The sequence below is a fragment of the Aricia agestis genome, chromosome 1 (genome assembly GCF_905147365.1).
Source record: "Aricia agestis chromosome 1, ilAriAges1.1, whole genome shotgun sequence".
NCBI classification, from domain to species: domain Eukaryota; kingdom Metazoa; phylum Arthropoda; class Insecta; order Lepidoptera; family Lycaenidae; genus Aricia; species Aricia agestis.
The window spans coordinates 5,551,900-5,573,987 of record NC_056406.1 but is presented as its reverse complement, the minus strand read 5'-3'; the positions used below and the strand labels follow the sequence as shown (position 1 = coordinate 5,573,987).

The following is a 22,088-nucleotide window of genomic DNA, read 5'->3' as shown; positions in this document are numbered from 1 at the left end:
TTGTGTACATTAGGCTGCCTTAATTGAGTCCGGGAAGCAAATCTCAGTGCGTGGACAATGTGGTAACTGGTAACTGCAATGTGTCTGCGCTCGCTCTGACCTGTTACTATGGAGTTCGTTAGGTGAGTAATTTTTTTTTATTCGAGACTAGGAATTCTATTTTATATCCTGTAAATCTACCCATTTTGACCAGTTTGGCTTTTTATAAGTGAAAGATTTAGGTTTAATATACTTTATTACTTTAGATGTCTTTGCATTTCCTGGTCTATGTCTTAAAAACAAAACCATAAGAACTTATCCTTTTTTTAATACATAGCATCGTTGGTTTTTTAAAACACAATAGACTAATACCAAAGCATCTAGGTACGACTTTTTCTACCAAATTTGAACAGATTATAATATTATATTGGTAGGTACCTATTTACTAAAGTTTTTATTCCATTTACAACAAAGGTAGTACGGGATCAAGCAATTTTATTGTGAGTAGCTTCATTTTGATATTAGACGAACAATATTTTTTTTTATTTGCGAAAAATATCGAAAGTGGTAGCTAACAGATATAGAAAGGATTTCATACTTTGACTTGATGGTCCTAAAATATGGATTGTTCTATTTGTAGGACAATATTACTCTTAAATTATATAACTGTTAACCTATCAATATACAAAAAATCAGCTTGTTAGGGTTCCGTTTTAGGGTTCAGTGGTCAACCAAGTTTTGTTGATTATAGAACCCTGTAATAATAATATATTGATAGATTAATTATAGTCATTTATTAATTTAAGAGTGACATTGTCGTACAAATAAAATAATCCATATTTTAGGACCTTAGGACCATCAAGTCAAAGTTTGAAATCCTTTCTATCTGATATCTCTGTTAGTTACCTGCCACCAATTTCGCAAATAAAAATGAAGCTACTCACAAAAAATTTGCTTGGTACTACCAAGCAAATTTTTTGTGAGTAGCTTCATTTATTACTAATAAAAAAAATGTTCTATTGTTCTGACTGGTTAACAAAAATGCAAATTTGAACATATCTAAAAATGGGTGTTTTAAGAGCCCATATGACCCTAACTTGACTACATACTTTAATCTAGATCTCAAAATCTGTACGGTCTAGAAAACTTCAGTTCATAAAGATTAAATGCTCAAGACGAAAACGCGATTACTCAAAAAATGCTCGATAGTTTCTTTTTTACAAAAAACCTTGTTTTAGACACATTTTTGCTTGGATCTCCGAAGTTTGCTGTCTTTTCTTTAATATTTTTTAATATCTAAAAAGGTATTGATAAATTCTAAATTTGCTCAAAACACTTTTTTCATAATCATTATAGTTCGTCTTTTATTCAAGTAAAACTAACTCGGCGATGATTCCGCGTCGTCCTTTGTCACCTGGCATATGAAAGACGGGCGTGAGTGTGAAGAGAGAAGGACGATGTTTGATTTTTAGAGTCAGGTGAGCTCTTAAACACTACAGAGTTGTAACAAAACATCTCTAGTAGAGTTACTAAACTCACTTTTAATAAATTTTTTTGTTTAAATATACGTAGTAGGACTATTACGTAGGTACCAATAGGTTTTAATATTTTTTATGTTACTAATTATAGACGTGTGAGAATAGTTCGAATCTTTAAATAAATAAAATGTTATACTTACCCTGGTTCTTGTATGCTGTTTGAGCAAATTTTATATGATAAAATCTCCGTGTTTAGCTCACGAATTGAAAGTGGTGATATCATTTGCATATCGTTGTTTTATAATTAATTATAACGACTGGACGAATTAGAATCAATTGCACGAAAAAACTGGCTAGGGCTGTAAAAATTGCGCGGAAAATTAGTTAATAGGATTTAGGTCCTTACATAATATTATCTTATATCTTTAAACGAGGGGGCGATAAATCGATCTAGCATCGTTGGATCTAGCTAATAATCATTTTTAGAAAATGTCATTTAATTCGTGTTTTTTATCGAATACCGAGCCAAGCTCGGTCAAATAGTAGTATTATTAAATTGGCGTTTTGTTGTACAGGCCAATTTGATCTCAAATATCTCCTCCTTGGTTAAAAATTCCAAATTCAAATTCATATATTAATTAATTTATTTGGTACATATTTTGAGTTTCCAAAACAGTCAATAATAGGGATGATGACAAGGTCAAAGATTAGCGAATTTGGTTAATAAAATAAAGAAATCACGTTGAAAAATAAGTGTTCCCAAAATTACAGCTCGATAGCATTTTTATTTTTTTTATTATGCGTCTTCAAAGTTAGATAATCAAGTCGATTTTTTTTTCAATTAAATTTCTTAATATTTGTATACCGATCGATAACTTATGCAATTAAAAGCAACTTTTGTTATAAAGCCACTTTCATAAACGCAATATTTAATTATATACCTAAATAATATTTGATATACCTATCGAACAAAGTTGTCACCCGATGCGTACAAACTACGAAAGACTGACGTCAGTCTTTCGTAGCACTTTGTATGGAGCGTTTCGGGCAGGTCTATTTTATGAGATGTTTGAATTGTCATATCTTGGTGAATTTTTAAGCTATCAGTGACATTCTTTCAGCGATGTTTCTATTTTTTAAGGGTCTTTCAATTACCAATAAGAAAAAAAAAATAGTCATCTAGCCTATTGTTTTTTTCTTGATTATTTTTCTTTGGAGTCGTTTATAGTCCGTCAAGAAAGTGAAAAAATTAAAAAGTGGCAACATCGTAGTGTCATCCCTTTTTTCTTAGATTGATTTGAAAGGGATGAGACACTACGATGATGCCACTTTTACTATGCAATACGTAGCGCCCCGGGGCAGTGCAGATGCCGAAAACGCTAATAGATAATCCAAAGTAGATTACGAAAATTCTTTGAAATTACCGGAAAAGGGCAAAGCTGATAGTTTTTATAAAAAATATTGTTCCTGCGTGACAAACCAATTTCGCACGAACGACGATGAAACAACATGTAGTATTTTCATTAGCCTGCTTATGCAATACCGCGGAGCGTGCAGCGACGAATTCTTCGAAGCCGAATCTGTGGTGATATGTAATAAATCATAATTGCGCGCGATGGGGCTAATTGTGGTGGTCGGTGACGGTCGCGATGGCTGAAGGTCGGCGAAGTGGGCCGCGGCTCCTCAGTTCAATTACTCGTTGACCCTCCATCGAGATTTGATCCAGGAATTGGGACGAGAAAATTGCTCGTTATTGATTCGCACAGCGCCCGAAAGACGGTGGCAAATTTAATTTACTATGCGTTAGGACACAATTTATGCCTGTTTTGAATATATTTGTCGTCATTTCAGCTGGGTATTGATTGATGTGTTTTGAAGACTAAGAAAAAATTACCTTGATTTTTTGGGGAACAACCAATCAGTCTAAATTATTTAATGATGTTAAGAGGATTCCACACCGCCATTTTTTCCATACAAACGTTGTCCCCTGTTTCCTCCCTGGATAATGCTAGTAGAGTTATAATTTTTTTCCTGAATATCTACGGCCACTAATACAATGTCCCTATGTTTTCTTTTTTTTCATAATTTAATTATTAAATAAGATATGAACGTTCAAAAACCTAAAAAAATGGCCAGATTTTCCGCTGTGTTCAAACGTCCAGAAAACAGATTTGGCTAGATTATACAAAAAAAAGCAAAACATAGGAACACAGCTCAAGCCTTTTTTTAATCTTTAATGAAAAAAGTACTTAAATCGGTTAAGTTTTGGAGAAGGAATCAGGGGACAACGAATCGTCGATTTTCTGCAGTTGTCTCTATAGCGTTCTGCGGTATAGGCTTGAGGTAAGGGAGACAGCTGCTATAGATATTAAACGTACTTTTTTTTCATTTCTCTAGCCCCTGGTGTATCCTCTTAAATAATATTATATTATGTTTTGTTAAAAAGCCAGCTAGCCAGCAGCCATTGCGAGTACGTACCACTATAATGATAGAGCAGTATAAACTACTAGATGATACCTGCAACTTCATTGCGCCAAAATTCCGTACGTTTTCCCGGGATAAAAAGTATCCTATGTCCTTTCCCGGGACTCAAAGTATCTCCATACCAAATTTCAGCCAAATCGGTTCAGCGGTTCGGGCGTGAAGAGATAACAGGCAGACAGACTGACGGACAGACGCACTTTCGCATTTATAATATTAGTATGGAAGTATGGATGGAGCTACTGGCTAGTGTTACAAGCTGCTCTACCATATTAGAGGAACCTACACTGTACACTGAAATAGGTTGATAAATATTTTTGTTTCAGGTTAGCAATTTTTATATTCACTACACTTAATTGGGACCACAATCAAGCAGATGCCGAGTATATTACAGAAGGTAAGCTTTCATCAAGACCTATGACTACTATTTCAACAAAACAGGTTCTAGAGATTCTAGAAACATATAAAAATAATTGTGCAACATAAAACTTAACTACCACTGAATTGCTTACTTACTTAAATATATTTTAGAAACTTTTTGTTAGTTTTAATATAACTCACGATCACACCTAGGGACATTAATTTGATGATAACCAGCGAACTTTTATTTAATGTGGAGTTTGACTGAAAAGGTTTATAATATCAAAATCTTCATTGAATCAAAGTTACGTATCATTAAATGTCCCTAGGTGTGGCTGTTAAACTCTGATCAAACAATTCCAGACAACGGCACAACTATATCAACGTTGGACTTCGCGCCATGCTCGTCCCTGCGAGCCGGCGACGTGGACTTCCAGACAGTGGACCTGCTCGCGGCGTACCGGATAGACCGCGCCGACGCCATGGGAGTCACCCTGGTTCAGGGCTCGCAGGATCTCCAGAGAGCGTATCGCATAGGCGACGGCGCCAACCTCACACTGCCAATACGGTGAGTTTTAATAACGTAGTGCTGCTAACGTTACTATTGGCATCAGCTCCGAGGAATTGGGGTGGAGTACGATAAGGGTTTTGGCCGATTATGAAAAAAGGCTTCGCATTTGCGACATATTTTGACAAATCCATTAGTTATTTACTGTACCACAAAACAAGCAGAAGTGCCATCTGTTGGTAAGCAGCAGCTACCTACTTCGAACATGAGTTGCGTTTAACCCTAAAATATGTGGTTTAAACTAAGTTACTTGGCGACACACATGACACAAGTTTAGCCTTATTTTACGTCAATTTAATATACACTAGATAATATACACATAGAGACGTGGGAGAGCCATGTTTCGGCACGAATGGGCCGGCTCGACCGGAGAAATACCGCGTTCTCACAGAAAACCGGCGTGAAACGGCGCTTGCGCTGTATTTCGCCGAGTGAGTGAGTTTACCGGAGGCCCAATCGCCTACCCTATTCCCCCCCCTACCCTCCCTTATTCCCTTCCCTTCCCATCCCTACCCTTCCCTATTACCCTATTCCCTCTTAAAAGGCCGGCAACGCACCTGCAGCTCTTCTGATGCTGCGAGTGTCCATGGGCGACGAAAGTTGCTTTCCATCAGGTGACCCGTTTGCTCGTTTGCCCCATTATTTCATTAAAAAAAAACAATTGTGGTATGTGCAAAATCTAAAACGGTATTCCATTGACAGGAAGGTGGTCCCCAACGGTCTGCCACCGTCGTTCAGCATCATCGGTACGTTCAACGCGCATGGCCTCCGCAGACCGTGGAGCCTGGTGCGCGCCCGCAGCGATGACCCTCACGTGCTGCACTTCTCCCTCACCCTGCTGCCCATAGCCAAGAAGCTGGCCGTGCTGGTCCAGAGGAGCAGGGTTATTTTCTCTTGCCCCGAGGTATTAGTAGGTCTTTGCGCAAAGAATTGAACAAGCAATTAGTTGGGCTATTCTTTTCTGTTTGGTTTTGCGACCTTAAATATCTATGTATCTATCGGAATTTTTTACTCATATTTGGTGTCACTGGTTTGTATTTTTGTGCTTGTTGTAGGTATACGGTATACCGTATACCTTATTTAAGGCTGTAACTGCCGTACTCAGAGATGTTGAATGATGATTCAACTTTAATTTAATGAAGAGTCTGACAGATAATGTATGGGGCTTATGTCAAAATCTTCATTTAATAACAATAACTAAGAAATTAATATTCATCTCTATGTGCGTCGGTTAATAATATTATGTATTACTAGCTGTCCCGGCAAAAGTTTCTTTGCCATATAAAGTACTAGCTGTTTCCCGCGACTTCGTCCGCGTGGACTTCAGTTTATAGCGCGCGATGTCAACAAAATTGGTGTCAAAAGCTTTTATAAAAAAACCCTGGTACCCCTTAAATCAATACAGCTGTGTAGTGTGCACACAATAAGTACTTTATTTTTTATATTAAACTTTATATTTTATGCCAAATTTCAAAGCATATTTAGCCCCCCAATTACACAACTTTACCCATAAACTATTTATCATTGATAGGTTTAGCCCCAATTTCACCAACGTCTGTTAGTGTTAACAGCTTGTTAAAATGTCCTGTCTTCTCTTTCATTCATATGAAAAACGAAACAGCTAACGTGATACTAATTCGATCATTAACTTTAACAGTCGTTGGTGAAATTTGGTCTTAAGGTTACGTCACTGCCTGCACAGATAAAGTATTGAGTTATTTAATACCGTAGAATAGATATAACAATCGAAAAAAATCGAGACTTAAATGTAAGATGATACCACCTCTTATAGAAAGACTTTTGAGCAAGCGTCAGCGCGATGTAGAAGACGCACGGCGCCATCTATTATGAATTTTTTGAACAAATTTACGACCCTTACAACCCTTTTTTCCAGTAAAAAAGTAGCCTATGTCCTTTCTCAGGCTTTAGACTATCTGTATACAAAATTTCATTACAATCGGTTCGGTAGTTTTGGCGTTTGGCGTGAAAGCGAGACTGACAGACAGACAGAGATACTTTCGCATTTATAATATTAGTATAGATTATGTGCACACTGCACAGCTGTTTTTGGGTATTTTGATTAATTAAGGGCCGCGCTACACCGGAATGGCAGCGGCGAGGCGAGCACTTTCAGCGCTGCCATTCCGGTGTAGCGCGGCCCTAAGAGGGGTACCACTTACCAGGGTTTTAAAAAGTTTTTAAATTTGACACAAATTTTGTTGACACCGCGCGCTATAAACTAAAGTCCACGCGGACGAAGTCGCGGGCAACAGCTAGTATATATATAATATTATTATAATATTATTAAACATCATATTCTAACGTATTAAAAACTATAAACAAAAACATACTAACTAATAAGTATGATTAGTTCTATGTTACAATAAAGTAAAAAATAAAACGCCATCTGTTGAATCGTATTAGAACTAAAATGTTCATTCCATCGATATATTTCTGGATTTTTTATAATATTATACATAAAATATGTTAAAGATTTTTGAAATTTTATTTTAATACACATCCAAGACCCAGGAAAATTGAAAACTTTTTGTTCCGCCTGCGGGACTCGAACCCAGGACCCCCGGGATGAGCGCTGGCCACGCGCAATGCGAATTCATTTTCATCGAAATTTTCATGGAAATAAGATATTTTCCCACATCAAAATGTAGCCTATGTCCTTTCTCAGACTCTAGAATAACTGTATACAAAATTTCATTGCAATCGGTTCAGTAGTTTTGGCGTGAAAGCAAGACAGACAGACAGACAGACAGACAGAGATACTTTCGCATTTATAATATTAGTATGGATTATAATATTATTAAACATCATATTCTAACGTATTAAAAACTATAAACAAAAACATACTAACTAATAAGTATGATTAGTTCTATGTTACAATAAAGTAAAAAATAAAACGCCATTTGTTGAATCGTATTAGAACTAAAATGTTCATTCCATTGATATATTTCTGGATTTTTTATAATATTATACATAAAATATGTTTAAGATTTTTGAAATTTTATTTTAATACACATCCAAGACCCAGGAAAATTGAAAACTTTTTGTTCCGCCTGCGGGACTCGAACCCAGGACCCCCGGGATGAGCGCTGGCCACGCGCAATGCGAATTTATTTTCATCGAAATTTTCATGGAAATAAGATATTTTCCCACATCAAAATGTAGCCTATGTCCTTTCTCAGACTCTAGAATAACTGTATACAAAATTTCATTGCAATCGGTTCAGTAGTTTTGGCGTGAAAGCAAGACAGACAGACAGAGATACTTTCGCATTTATAATATTAGTATAGTATGGATTATAATATTATTAAACATCATATTCTAACGTATTAAAAACTATAAACAAAAACATACTAACTAATAAGTATGATTAGTTCTATGTTACAATAAGGTAAAAAATAAAACGCCATCTGTTGAATCGTATTAGAACTAAAATGTTCATTCCATTGATATATTTCTGGATTTTTTATAATATTATACATAAAATATGTTTAAGATTTTTGAAATTTTATTTTAATACACAGCCAAGACCCAGGAAAATTGAAAACTTTTTGTTCCGCCTGCGGGACTCGAACCCAGGACCCCCGGGATGAGCGCTGGCCACGCGCAATGCGAATTCATTTTCATCGAAATTTTCATGGAAATAAGATATTTTCCCACATCAAAATGTAGCCTATGTCCTTTCTCAGACTCTAGAATAACTGTATACAAAATTTCATTGCAATCGGTTCAGTAGTTTTGGCGTGAAAGCAAGACAGACAGACAGACAGACAGACAGAGATACTTTCGCATTTATAATATTAGTATGGATTATAATATTATTAAACATCATATTCTAACGTATTAAAAACTATAAACAAAAACATACTAACTAATAAGTATGATTAGTTCTATGTTACAATAAAGTAAAAAATAAAACGCCATTTGTTGAATCGTATTAGAACTAAAATGTTCATTCCATTGATATATTTCTGGATTTTTTATAATATTATACATAAAATATGTTTAAGATTTTTGAAATTTTATTTTAATACACATCCAAGACCCAGGAAAAATGAAAACTTTTTGTTCCGCCTGCGGGACTCGAACCCAGGACCCCCGGGATGAGCGCTGGCCACGCGCAATGCGAATTTATTTTCATCGAAATTTTCATGGAAATAAGATATTTTCCCACATCAAAATGTAGCCTATGTCCTTTCTCAGACTCTAGAATAACTGTATACAAAATTTCATTGCAATCGGTTCAGTAGTTTTGGCGTGAAAGCAAGACAGACAGACAGAGATACTTTCGCATTTATAATATTAGTATAGTATGGATTATAATATTATTAAACATCATATTCTAACGTATTAAAAACTATAAACAAAAACATACTAACTAATAAGTATGATTAGTTCTATGTTACAATAAGGTAAAAAATAAAACGCCATCTGTTGAATCGTATTAGAACTAAAATGTTCATTCCATTGATATATTTCTGGATTTTTTATAATATTATACATAAAATATGTTTAAGATTTTTGAAATTTTATTTTAATACACAGCCAAGACCCAGGAAAATTGAAAACTTTTTGTTCCGCCTGCGGGACTCGAACCCAGGACCCCCGGGATGAGCGCTGGCCACGCGCAATGCGAATTCATTTTCATCGAAATTTTCATGGAAATAAGATATTTTCCCACATCAAAATGTAGCCTATGTCCTTTCTCAGACTCTAGAATAACTGTATACAAAATTTCATTGCAATCGGTTCAGTAGTTTTGGCGTGAAAGCAAGACAGACAGACAGACAGACAGACAGACAGACAGACAGAGATACTTTCGCATTTATAATATTAGTATGGATTTCGCCCGTATTATTTTATTGAAGTGACTAAATAAGTATGTCACCATGGCAACGTCCATCGCTATCCCGTCGCACAAACAATGGTCGCCGTCTGTCTCGACTTGTAATAATTTACTATTATTTATTCAACAAATGCACTTATCAACATAAAAATTACCCAGTAGCCGATTCTCAGACCCACTGAATATGCATATAAAATTTGGTTAAAATCAGTAAAGCCATTTCGGAGGAGTACACGGCCTAACATTGTGACACGAGAATTTTATACAGGGTGTAACAAAAATGAGTGATAATACTTTAGGGTGTGTACGTGTTCCTTGTAGAGAGTTCACTGTGAAAGTGGCAGCGCTGAAAGACGAATTATTTTTTTTTCACTTTTGTATGGGGAAACTCGTGACGCTCGGACTCTTGCCCATACAAAAGTGAAAAAAAAAATTCGTCTTTCAGCGCTGCCACTTTCACAGTGAACTCTCTACAAGGAACACGTACACACCCTAAAGTATTATCACTTATTTTTGTTACACACTGTATATAAGATTTTGTTTTATAATTAAGTGGTTTTCAGAGGAAGGTTACGATAATAAAGTGGACCAATGTTAAAACATTCTTGTTTCAGTTGTTTTCTCGCGGCTGGCACAAGATGCACGTGGCCGTCACCAACGACACCGTGTATGCCGCTGTGGACTGCGTTGAGGTAATAAGAGAGCTCCCTTAATCCTAACCTCACTAACCTAGGCCCTGATTCACAATGTCCAATTTCACTCGGATTCGGACACTTCATCGCGCGACATCCAATAAACGCTTGCCGCGCTAAGCATTGCCCAATGACCGCACGGTAAAGTTTCCGATTCCGTGTCGAACGGGAATCGTGAATCGCCCTGCTAGGCTACTAATAATCATTAGAATAATAAAATACGATATATTATAGAACGAAGAAAATATAACATGATATTTGATAAGAATAGCACAATGGATCTAATTTCAATAATTAATAACTACAATGCAAATTGCAACCTCTTCTATATTCTTAAATATTAGTAAGTACTTAAAGCATAAAAATATGTGTTTATGTACATTACGTGCTTCTAGCTGAAGTCCCCAAGGAACGGATATTATGTTTAATATTCTTCTTAGTAGGTAATTCATTTTCATTTACATAAACTTCACATAAAGCATCGTATAAAGGAAAACAAGAAAATTCTCTCCGCCGCAGTAAAATATAATATTAAAACAAGCCCGGAATGTGCTCGGACTTCGTATTCTAAGATTTTGAGAAAAATATATTTCAAGGCATTTTATTTTGTTTTTTTTTACTCCCCTAACAAAAACAGAGATATTTTAAGTTTACGTATGTTTATTCCGGGTCATCGTAACTTCTTAACGGATGAAACGATTTTCGTTCAGCTTTTGTTTGAAAAAGCTGGACGAAAATCGGTCTCCCCCCCTTTCAAGCCTCACGTGATTAATGGACACACTTTTTAGTTCTTAGCTATAATTTAATAAATTATTAATTATAATCATCATCAGCTCACTTGCTGATTGACAGTTCGGTGGTTCCCTAACATAACTTTTTAGATTTTTACAGAAAAAAAATCTATTTTTATGTTTTTGCAGTTGGAGCCCCTGTCGATAGGTTCACATGACTTTACCAACACCACATCCCTCACCATCGTGTCCATCGACGACGGTACGCCCGCGCCCGTAAGTTACTTCGTTATCACATACTTATAAACAAGGGAAATGGGCTGGTAGTTCACCTGATGTTACTAAGCTAATGAAACCCGATTATGCGTTACTTAAGTTATTTTAACCCTTATGTTTTTGCAGTATTGAAATGTTAAGCTAACTTCTATTTTCAGATTGATCTCCAGTGGCTGTCGTTGAGTTGCAACAAATACAAACTGAACGAAGATAGCTGTGAGGAAATTGTAAGTGTTAAACATTACGTATTATAAATATAATTTATAACTATGTTTTTTTTATTATTATTTATTTATCAAATTAGACATACAATTATTAAACTTAATTTAAACAGCATTAAAAGCCAATGAGGTTTGTGCAATGCTGCGATACAGTCCTATTCACAGGTGTGGTTATAAATTAAACAAACTACAAAATATTATGTTAGCAGTTGGTACTATAAAGTTATTTTATACGTTAATAATCAGGAACAAGATAGATAAATATTTGGTACTTAAATGTTTGTTTGAAGAAAATAGGTTTTTAGTTTAGATTTGATGTTATTCTCAGTTAAGTTATTTGTTACATCTTTAGGTAACTCATTGATAAGGCGCGGAACTATATAGCTAGTAGTTCGCTCGCCGTATCTATTGCAGGCTCGAATCGACAGGAGCCGGTTATGTGTGCATGCTCGAGTTCTTACAGGCTGTTCAGTTAATACTTTAAACTTTTATTAAAATATTGTTCTTTTAACTTTTGTATACTTAAATTTCGTTCGTTCGTATATTATGCCATTTTATTTTATAAATTGTTAATGGGACTTAGTATTACGTTAATAATATTTATCTATTTTCAGGATTTGCCGGATTATCTTATTGCTACTCAAGCACCGCCGGTGAGCAAAGTTAAAATTATACTTGTAACCAGAATAATAGATTAGAACATAATATTATACAAACTAAAGCAGTATTAAGCAATCCTACATATTATAAATGTGAAACTTTGTGATAATTATATGGATGTATGCTTATAAGTTATAACTCTTTGACGCAAAAACTACTGTACGGAATTTGATGAAATTTATTACTGGACTAGTACCAGACTAGCACATAGGGTACTTTTAATCCAAGGAAAATGTATTCATCTCATGTTGTATTATTAGGTTATACGTGTGCAGGCTTTATTAAAAAAATATTCGATTTATTTACGAATACTTCTGTAAACGTAGTTTTTGCGTGTGTATTTTCAGTTGTTCGGTTCCGGAGCCACGGCAAACATCAATCCGCTGCTGCCGGTCTGCAATCGCACCTGCCCGCCGGTAAATATTGCCTTTACGATCGATGCACGTATAGTTGTTCATTTTGCAAATACTGTCCAATTTTTAGTGGTTTTTTAATCGTTTTGGCAGTGGCGTAGCAAGCCTTAGAATATCGCATTTTTTTAAATGAAATAAGGGGGCAAACGAGCAAACGGGTCACCTGATGGAAAGCAACTTCCGTCGCCCATGGACACTCGCAGCATCAAAAGAGCTGCAGGTGCATTGCCGGCCTTTTAAGAGGGAATAGGGTAATAGGGGAGGGTAGGGAAGGGAAGGAAATAAGGGAGGGTAGGGAAGGGAAGGGAATAGGGGAGGGTAGGGAAGGGAATAGGGTAGGGGATTGGGCCTCCGGTAAACTCACTCACTCGGCGAAACACAGCGCTAGCGCTGTTTCACGCCGGTTTTATATGAGAACGTGGTATTTTTCCGGTCGAGCCACCATTATTTCTATTTATTCATGCCGAAGCATGGCTCTCCCACGTGTAATGCAACGTGTAGTGCAATTAGTAAACTATTATAGAAGATAGAAGATAAAGATTTATCCTGTACAAGTTTTTCAGTAGCTCAGGCGATATAGGGATAACCACGCCTATTATCAGTTATATACTTTTAACGGGCATTGGCCCACCACACATTCCGACCGCTGTATATCCTGTGTCGCCAGGATCGAGTATCGACAGCGGTGTCCAACCACGAAAACCCTACCCTGACCTTGTAGAAACAAACAAGATATAAATATTCTGAATTTGTCATAGCAATTAATGAATGTAATTTTCAGGGTCCCCCCGGGCCGGCGGGACAGAAGGGCGAGATGGGTCCGCTGGGCCTCACCGGACTTCCGGTAATTATCACCAATGTCATTGTTACATTCCTGATCGTGTCGAAAAGGGAAAACCCTTACACCTTTATTTACGTATCTACTTATATTCAAGTTTTATTTTGTTTCAGTGACCCAAAATTGAAATACCATAATTTTTTTTCATTCTTTTGCCCACTTCAATAAAAATATTTGCTCCACGCTTACGCTATTGTTTTGTCTGATACATTGCAAAAGATACTTGACAGATAATAATCAGAGATCGGAATTGTCCCGCTGCAAACTTTAGGTATTTTCACACACCCAATTCCGATCTTTGATAATAATATATAGCGACATGTATAAGAAAACCCAAGGGGAATCTTCAATTACTCTATATTTCATAAGCTGTACCTTATCGCCTTTCCCTGTTTCTTACGGACGTAATAGTACGCTTGCACTTTTGTTATAACCAGGGAGTTCGCGGGATACAAGGTCTGCCAGGCCTGCAGGGACCACCAGGCCCCAAGGGCGAGAGAGGCGAGCGCGGTCTACCAGGCCTTACTTTTAACGTAGGTCTCGTTTTGTTAGTTTAAAATGTTCTCTGTTTCTAATTTTTTTCTTAAATTTATGTTGGTAAGGTTTATCTAATTCAGTTTTTATATAGACAACGGCAGTGGAAGGGCCTCCTGGGCCGCAGGGCGAGCCTGGACCTAAAGGAGATAAGGGCGATCGTGGAGAAAGAGGTCAGTCGAATTTGGGGACGGTACTTCTAGAACACTCCGTCCCAGTTTTCGTCAAAATATTTTCAATTAATTATTCATAGGGTATGTTATTAATATTTATTTATCTATATCAATTAACGTACAGGGGAAGCTGGCGAGCCCGGTCTAGTCGGCCTGGCCGGCGTCGCGGGTCGAGACGGCAAAGATGTAAGTAGAGTTACATAATATATCCCTAAACTGATCAAATCTAAATTAAATCAACTTAACCTTTAACTAAACATGTTTTCAGGGATTCCCCGGTCCACCGGGTCCAAGAGGCCCGCCGGGGGATGTGGGGCCGAGAGGACCACCGGGCCCCACAGCTAACGTCAACGCGTCGCTCATTATTGGTAAGTTTTCTGAAGGTAAAAAACATATTATATTTGGTTTACAGTTTACGTACGGCTGCACTCAGAGTTTCATGATTAAGTACTTTAATTTAATGAAGATTATTACTCTAATGCTAAGTACTCACATACGGTTTTGCTCGATAGTTTTACTCCGAATCGTAGGAAATGACATATTTGACTTATTTAATTCCATCGAGCCGGCTCGAAGCAAGCCTTCGAGCTGTCAGTTTTGCGGTCCACACGGTGGTTATTGCTCGATTTGGAGTAAAACTATCGAGCAAAACCGTATGTGAGTACTTAGCATAATAAATATTTTCATAAAAAACCAACTAAAAATGTATGGGAGGCGCCAACAATGTTTTTAGCGTGGTTTATATTATTATCTTCTTAATTTTCTACTTTTACCAACTTTTCAGGTGCCAAGGGTGAGAGGGGAGCCCCGGGCAGACCGGGACGGGACGGGGACGCGGGGCCGCGGGGTCTGCCCGGACAGGACGGTGTCGATGTGAGTAGAGTTAGATACTAACCTAAGTTATTGATTTTGGAAACTCTAAAGTCAGTCAAAAAGCGCCACTATTGTGAATAGCAGTTGACAGTTCTCTGCAGCTTAGCGATAGTTGTTTCGCCTAACATTCGAGTGCTGCTGGAAATGTCTGGCAAAAAAAGCGACAACGCTTACTGACACCTATAGCAAGGTCATCCACATTTCTTCAACATTTATTATTTACAGGGCATACCAGGAGCACAAGGTCCTCCCGGCCTACAGGGCATTCCAGGCGAGAGGGGGCTGATTGGTTCCCCGGGACCAACCGGGGAGCGGGGACCGGAAGGACCACCGGTATGTTTTCACGATTATACAGCATAAATCCGTCCTCATTGACTTTTAGTTTTAGATAGACTGACATGAACAGTACGCCTGAAATTATAGCAGTCGGCCTATGTAGTGTGTCCACCACCGCTTATGGCTAAACGTTTGCCGGATAAGCTAGTCGTTATTGTATGATTTGAATACTTTTTAATTGTTGAGATAATTTTATCCACCAATTGATTATACTCTTCTTTAGGGTCCAGCAGGCCCCCAGGGTGTGCCCGGCCCGCCCGGCCCGCCGGGGCTGCCGAGCGCCGCAGTCCCGGGCGAGGTTGTACCCGGACCGCCTGGACCACCAGGAGAGAGGGGACAGGTATTGTGATATAGTTAAGCTCTATCAATATTGTGTTCATCTATCTATATAGTATGAAATACGAACTACGATGTAGTTTTCAATTATTACTTACGAATTCGTTTGTATGTACTTAGAGCTTACGTTGCATTGTGACGTGTCGCATCTCAAAAATTAACACGCATGACAGAGATTTTAATATTGTATTAATTGTAAAAATATATATTTTTATTTTTATTTACTTTTTTCATTTGTTTTGTTAACTTATCCGATACCCTATAACGCGTTAAGTCTTGCACATACATAAACTGCAACATAAAAATCAAACGAAGATAATGGGCCTACCAGACAGAGAGCGATCACACGGTCAAGCGTTCAAGCGGTCAGTTTTGTGTTCTTTGTGTTGTATAACGCTATATAGAGATACCCACACAGGGTTCTGACCGCGTCAGAATTCCTACTGCGTGACTGACAGCTCGAACGCAGAATGAGAACGCAGAACGCTTGAACGCGTGACCGCTCTCTGACTGATAGGTTCTTCTGAGATACGAGAATCAAGTCCCTGTTCTCAGAAGCCGCATTAAGTCCAAGTGTGTGTAATTTCAGAAAGGTGAACCGGGTACCCCGGGTGTGCCGGGTCGGGACGGCGTAGACGGAGTGCCGGGGACGCCGGGGATGATGGGCCCGCCCGGACTGCCGGCGCCGTTTACCCTACCTGTACAGGTATACTCATTTAGACCAGTAGCGTAGTGAAATTTATGGGGCTATATGGAGGTGCAGATATACCCCTTGTCTTTTTTTGGGGTCCCAAGCCTATATGAATTGTCCCGTCATCCTTTTTGGGGTTGAGATCCCCTATATTCATGAGGCCACATATAATTGTAAATAATGAATGAGAATACTAAACTTCTATTTAATAATTCGTATGCGAACGTTTGAGAAAGAAATATTCGTTCAAGAGCGCGCTCCTCAGAATGCGTGGAAGATAAATATATTTTGAAACGTTTTTCAGGCGCCATCTTTAACGGAAAACGATGTGCGGAACATATGCGAAGATCTGTTGAGAGGTAAATGTTAAAAAGTGCTTCAATCCGAGCAACTGAAGTATTCTTATGATTTTATTTTTCGAGAAAATCCAAGACTCGTTTTCCTTAAAATAATTTATGTGGTCGTAAAAGTCGAGAATTTTGTCAAGAGTCGTAAAGGTATCTTTAGAATTTTTGTTTTTATTCAGTTGAATCGCTGTTCTTTTTTAGATAATGTAGATAAGAAATCAGACGTCCTATATTTTATACATTTTTTAAATTACCATTAGAAAATTGATTCTTAGATGGCATACATCTACGCAATTTGGTTGTGTTCAATCTGTCGGCTGGGCAGTGGGCTTGAATTAATGTGACTAAATTACCGCTCTTTTGCCTATCAATTAATTTCCCTAGTGGTACATTAAAAATGTTTACATTGGACTGTTTATCTAAATAAGAGCAGCAATTAATTTGTAACAGAAATTTAACAACATTAGGGGCCTGTTTCTCCGCTTAAATGGATGGAGAATCTGTCAAAAAATTTGTGATACCCTACCCGCGGTATCACAAATTTTTTGACAGATTCTCCATACTCTATCTATCAAGTTAAGTGTTGGATAGCCTATCCGGCACTTATCAGGAAGTGGTGAAACAGGCCCATACAGTAAGATTTCTTTCAGCCCGGTTACAGGAGTTATCGTCTACATTAGCATCAGCATCTCCTAGCGTCGGCCGCCGCGGGCCGCCGGGGAGGCCCGGGCCTGCGGGTGCTCCAGGTGACACTTTATACATTAGACAATTTATTACAACGCAAAAGAGGATGTAACAAAACAAAGTAATAATACTTTAGGGTTTAGACTTTAAAGTATGTATGTGTCACATAAAGCGTAAAAGTGCAGCGCTATATTAGCGACCTTAAACATTCATAACGTAACAGATATTTTTCATAGAAACACATAATTTCAGCGCCGCTACTTTCACAGTGATTTCTATATAATGCCGCGGCCGCACATGCGTCTATCGTACGAAGCTTCGTGCTATGAGACGATACCATTGGACGATACACGCAGATCGTCCAATGGTATCGTTTTAAGCACGATTCACGAAGCACTACGCAGGTGCGGCCCGGGCATAAGAGACATACACACTTCTCTAAGGCTGCTGATGTGTTGCGAGGAATGTGTTTTTGAGATCCAATAGCATCGCCGCGCAGAGCGATGTCATGGCAAGCTCACATCAATGAACCGATTCTATTGGTTCTCAAAAACACATTCCTCGCAACACATCTCTGGTGGAAACGCAGCCATATAATTCGTTACACCTTGTATAATACTGGCCATTACCAATGAATGATCGCGATAATTGATGCGGCAATCATAAATTCAGGTAATATTTCAAACATGTCGATTTCATAATTGAATTTTAAAAGTTAATTACTCAGATTGCATTATACGTTCAAATGAATGTGATATGAAATTGTATTTTGAATTCATAAAAAACTTAATTTATTATTTAGTAAAAATAAACTTCTATTATTATAATTCTATATGGAACATTTTATTGCATACCAAATACCCTATCATATATGCGAATTAAGTGTGTCTGTCGGTATCTGTTACCTTTTCACGATTGAGCCGCTAAACTGATATTGCTGAAACTGAATATTACGGGAGGTCACGACATTTTTGGTAACGATATCCAAAATGACTTACATTGCATTGACAAGATAAAGAGCAACTCTCTGATGCCAAATATGTCGGTCTGCCTGCGTAAAGATAGGAAGAGGCCTATGTCCAGGAATTGACTCTTAGTGGCTGACGATGATGATGATGATAAGTTTATAAGAGTCCGTTGATAATTGCAATTGCTACCATCGAGCTGATCGATGATGGTGTCGTGGTGGGCAATATAACTCTTCCATGGCTGTTGCGAAACCCCTTGAGCTTGGGCTCATTTGTTTTCTACTGATGACCTAATTCGCTACACTTGGGTTGGTGATGAGAGTCTGATGACGGAGCAGGGTGAGATTTCAGATTTTTTAGCGATTAGATATTTTAATCATCGATGAAAAGTTTCCGCACCGGTCATAAAAGCGTGTGTTTTTCGTTTTTAAACCAAGCATTTTACTAGTAAAATACTTAAAGAATATACGTTCAGACATAGGTCGCCGATAACTATGAATTGCAACCAAATATTTGGTCAGTTTTGGTGCCAATAAGCTAGTACGTACTGACAGTTTACGATTTGTAATTTTCAGCTATTTACCTGATTGTTTTTTTTGGTCACGATAAATCACGTTTGAACGCTAGTTGCTTCATAACGAAAGCGAATATTTGGTCAGTTTTTACGCTACTGATATGAGTTCAACTAGTACTTACCTAAATAACTTACTCAGCCATTTACCATATCATATTTTTTTGGTGATGAAAACTGGGTCTTCAGGCGCCCTATACAGAGAACGCAACTACTTTACGCAGGCAGACCGACATATTTGGCATCAGAGAGTTGCTCTTTATCTTATCAATCTAAAATAAGTCATTTTGGATATCGTTACCAAAAATGTAGTGACCTCCTAATCTACAGGGTGTAACAAAAATAAGTAATAATACTTTAGGATGTGTACGTGTTCCTTGTAGAGAGTTCACTGTGAAAGTAGCAGCGCTGAAAGACGAAATTTTTTTTGCACTTTTGTATGGGCAAGGGTCCGAGCGTCACGAGTTTCCACATACAAAAGTGAAAAAAAATTTTGGTCTTTCAGCGCTGCTACTTTCACAGTAAACTCTCTACAAGGAACACATACACATCCTAAAGTATTATCACTTATTTTTGTTACACCCTGTAGAAAGGACATAATATTTCCACTTTCCACTTCGTCATCATGTACTGTTCCTTTTTGCTAATAAGCTGTCTCTACCACTACCAGCCATCTTTTGTTACTAATGTGACGTAAACATATCCAGGTAGCCCAGGGGAGTCAGGTCCGCCCGGACCACGAGGTTTTCCGGGGGAGAGCGGGGAGGCGGGGAGGCCGGGAAGTCCCGGGCCAGCCGGCAGCAAGGGGGAGAAGGGCGAGCGGGGCCTACAGGGCGTCGGCCTGCCCGGACCAGAGGGACCGGCTGGGATACCAGGTACCAGCAATATCTAATATAAGTATTAAATTCTCGTGTCACAGTGTTTGTGCGCGAATTCCTACAAAGCGGCTCAACCAATTTTAACGAAATTTGTATGTATGTACTATCAGAGAAGTTGATTCCTATGCGAATCGGGGACCTAAGTAGTTTGGTCGCGTTACGTCAAACCCAGCTGACAGATCACAATTAACATTGAATTGACATATTCGACCAAATAACGTTGGTCTGTCAATTGCATAGGAATCAACTTCCTCGATGGTACATACATACATACATTCGTTAGGCCTGAGAATAGGTTTTTATCTACTTTTTATATTGATACTAGAAATCATTTATATGGCAAAACAACATTTGCCGGGTCAGCTAGTATTATCTATTTGAAAATACCGTGCTACCCCTGAACCGATTTTGATTGGTTTTGTGTCCCGGAAAAGGACACGAGATTCCATCCCGGAAATGTAGAGTTCCTACGCCATAAAATAATTTCATCATCACAAAGTTGCAGACGCAGACATCATCTAGTGCGCTATAAAATATCACGTTTTTGTTACTTATTATTAAAAGTCGTTAAATAAACTAATAATAAAAAATATCACTTTTTAGGTCTTCTAGGTCCACCAGGCCCAGAAGGTAGATCAGGACCGAGGGGCGATCCAGGTAGAGAAGGTAAGTTTCTACTCCAGCGCTTAAATTTAGAATTCCAAAGCCATAATATTATTTTTTATCATGGCAGTTTAACGTTGTTAGTGGCGGCCGAAAAGGAAGATCTTCCGACCGAGCGAGATAGCATGCTCGGTCAGGCCGAAGCCCACTGACGTCATCTCAGACGTTGTATATATCTTGCCGTTCTCCGAAATTTCGATAGCGCGATGCAGGAATGTTAGGCGAATTGTGGGTACCGCCACATCACTCCCCCCCGAAGACCTGTGGTATTCTTCGATGCGCTTGTGTTGTCAGGTGTGGGCCGAAGCTACGCGTGCAATGACCAGGAGAGGGACCCCGTGCTCTGCTTGTTGACCGGTCGTTGTAGCCTATGGCTGCCCCGTTCAAGCCAGACACGGGTTCGACCGGCGCGGAAGCCTAACGCGACTTATGGTCGAGGCGACCCGGTTATGCTTGATGTCTGCTGACGTGGTGCGGATGGACGGGGAGTTTTTATGATGATTGATGTCCAGAAGGATGCGTGATCACGTCGGGGTCACCAATTTAACGTTGTTAGTGGCGGCCGAAAAGGAAGATCTTCCGACCGAGCGAGATAGCATGCTCGGTCAGGCCGAAGCCCACTGACGTCATCTCAGACGTTGTATATATCTTGCCGTTCTCCGAAATTTCGATAGCGCGATGCAGGAATGTTAGGCGAATTGTGGGTACCGCCACAGCAGTATTTAAATAACTTAAATATTCGTTGCTACAAGGAATTAACCGCTACAATTTTTATTATATTTTTTTTTAATTTTCAGGACCGATAGGGCCACGAGGTGCGCCGGGCGCCCGCGGCAGCTGCGACTGTCCGCACGTCGCGTACTACGCTTATAGCCCACAGGGGTACAACAAGGGACCGTAGACTATTTTACTTATAAATACGATGAAGATGGTAGATTAATTTAATAAAATTTAAGAATTGTACTGATAAAGTTGCAACATTAAGTTGCGGACGAAATAAGTATAGAGTTCTACGATGCATACACCGGCCCGGTCCGGAGTCCGGTAAAGTGATTTTCAATAGCCTGTTGCAATGCTGTTGCAAGATACACAGCCCTCCGTAAACCTAGCTTATTTTGTATGGCCCGTTGTCGCGGCGTGGATTTTAAGGCTCGATTTATTTGCGGTTTGGCCGCTACACAACAATATCACAAGCATATTTTGTATGTAAATAACAGCGCGACCGCGCCGCTATTGTATATTGTATTGTATTATATAAGTATAATTATGTATAAGTATATTGTATGGTAAGCTCGCGGGGTAGCGGCCAAAACGCGCGTTTGCACGGACATAATATTTCATTCCAGCCTATGTAGCGCGTAACCGTTTGCATAAAAATACCAGCCTAACTTTTTGTTTCATAAACGTAATGTCTTTAATATTATTCGTTCTGAGCGTCATGGTTAGGTAAAATGTAGCCGCTAGCCGGGCAGC

General features: G+C 38.5%; 1 protein-coding gene across 2 annotated transcripts; it reads left to right on the top strand.

The window, feature by feature from the left end:
• On the top strand, positions 1–21,822 carry LOC121727359 (collagen alpha-1(IX) chain-like). Of its 2 annotated transcripts, none has more exons than XM_042115189.1 (23): positions 1–122; positions 4,265–4,335; positions 4,662–4,866; positions 5,569–5,770; positions 10,345–10,422; positions 11,343–11,429; positions 11,588–11,656; positions 12,265–12,303; positions 12,658–12,726; positions 13,505–13,567; positions 13,999–14,094; positions 14,190–14,268; positions 14,393–14,454; positions 14,537–14,636; positions 15,053–15,141; positions 15,367–15,474; positions 15,701–15,817; positions 16,403–16,519; positions 16,809–16,863; positions 17,502–17,597; positions 19,782–19,949; positions 20,556–20,618; positions 21,413–21,822. In XM_042115189.1, exons 1-23 carry the CDS (start codon positions 109–111, stop codon positions 21,514–21,516), a joined length of 2,151 nt encoding a protein of 716 aa, XP_041971123.1. In that variant the 5' UTR covers positions 1–108; the 3' UTR covers positions 21,517–21,822. The 2 variants fall into 2 exon arrangements, with proteins under 2 accessions (XP_041971123.1, XP_041971205.1); XM_042115271.1 differs by having other exon boundaries at positions 4,628–4,866.
• The last annotated feature ends 266 nt before the right edge of the window (positions 21,823–22,088 follow it).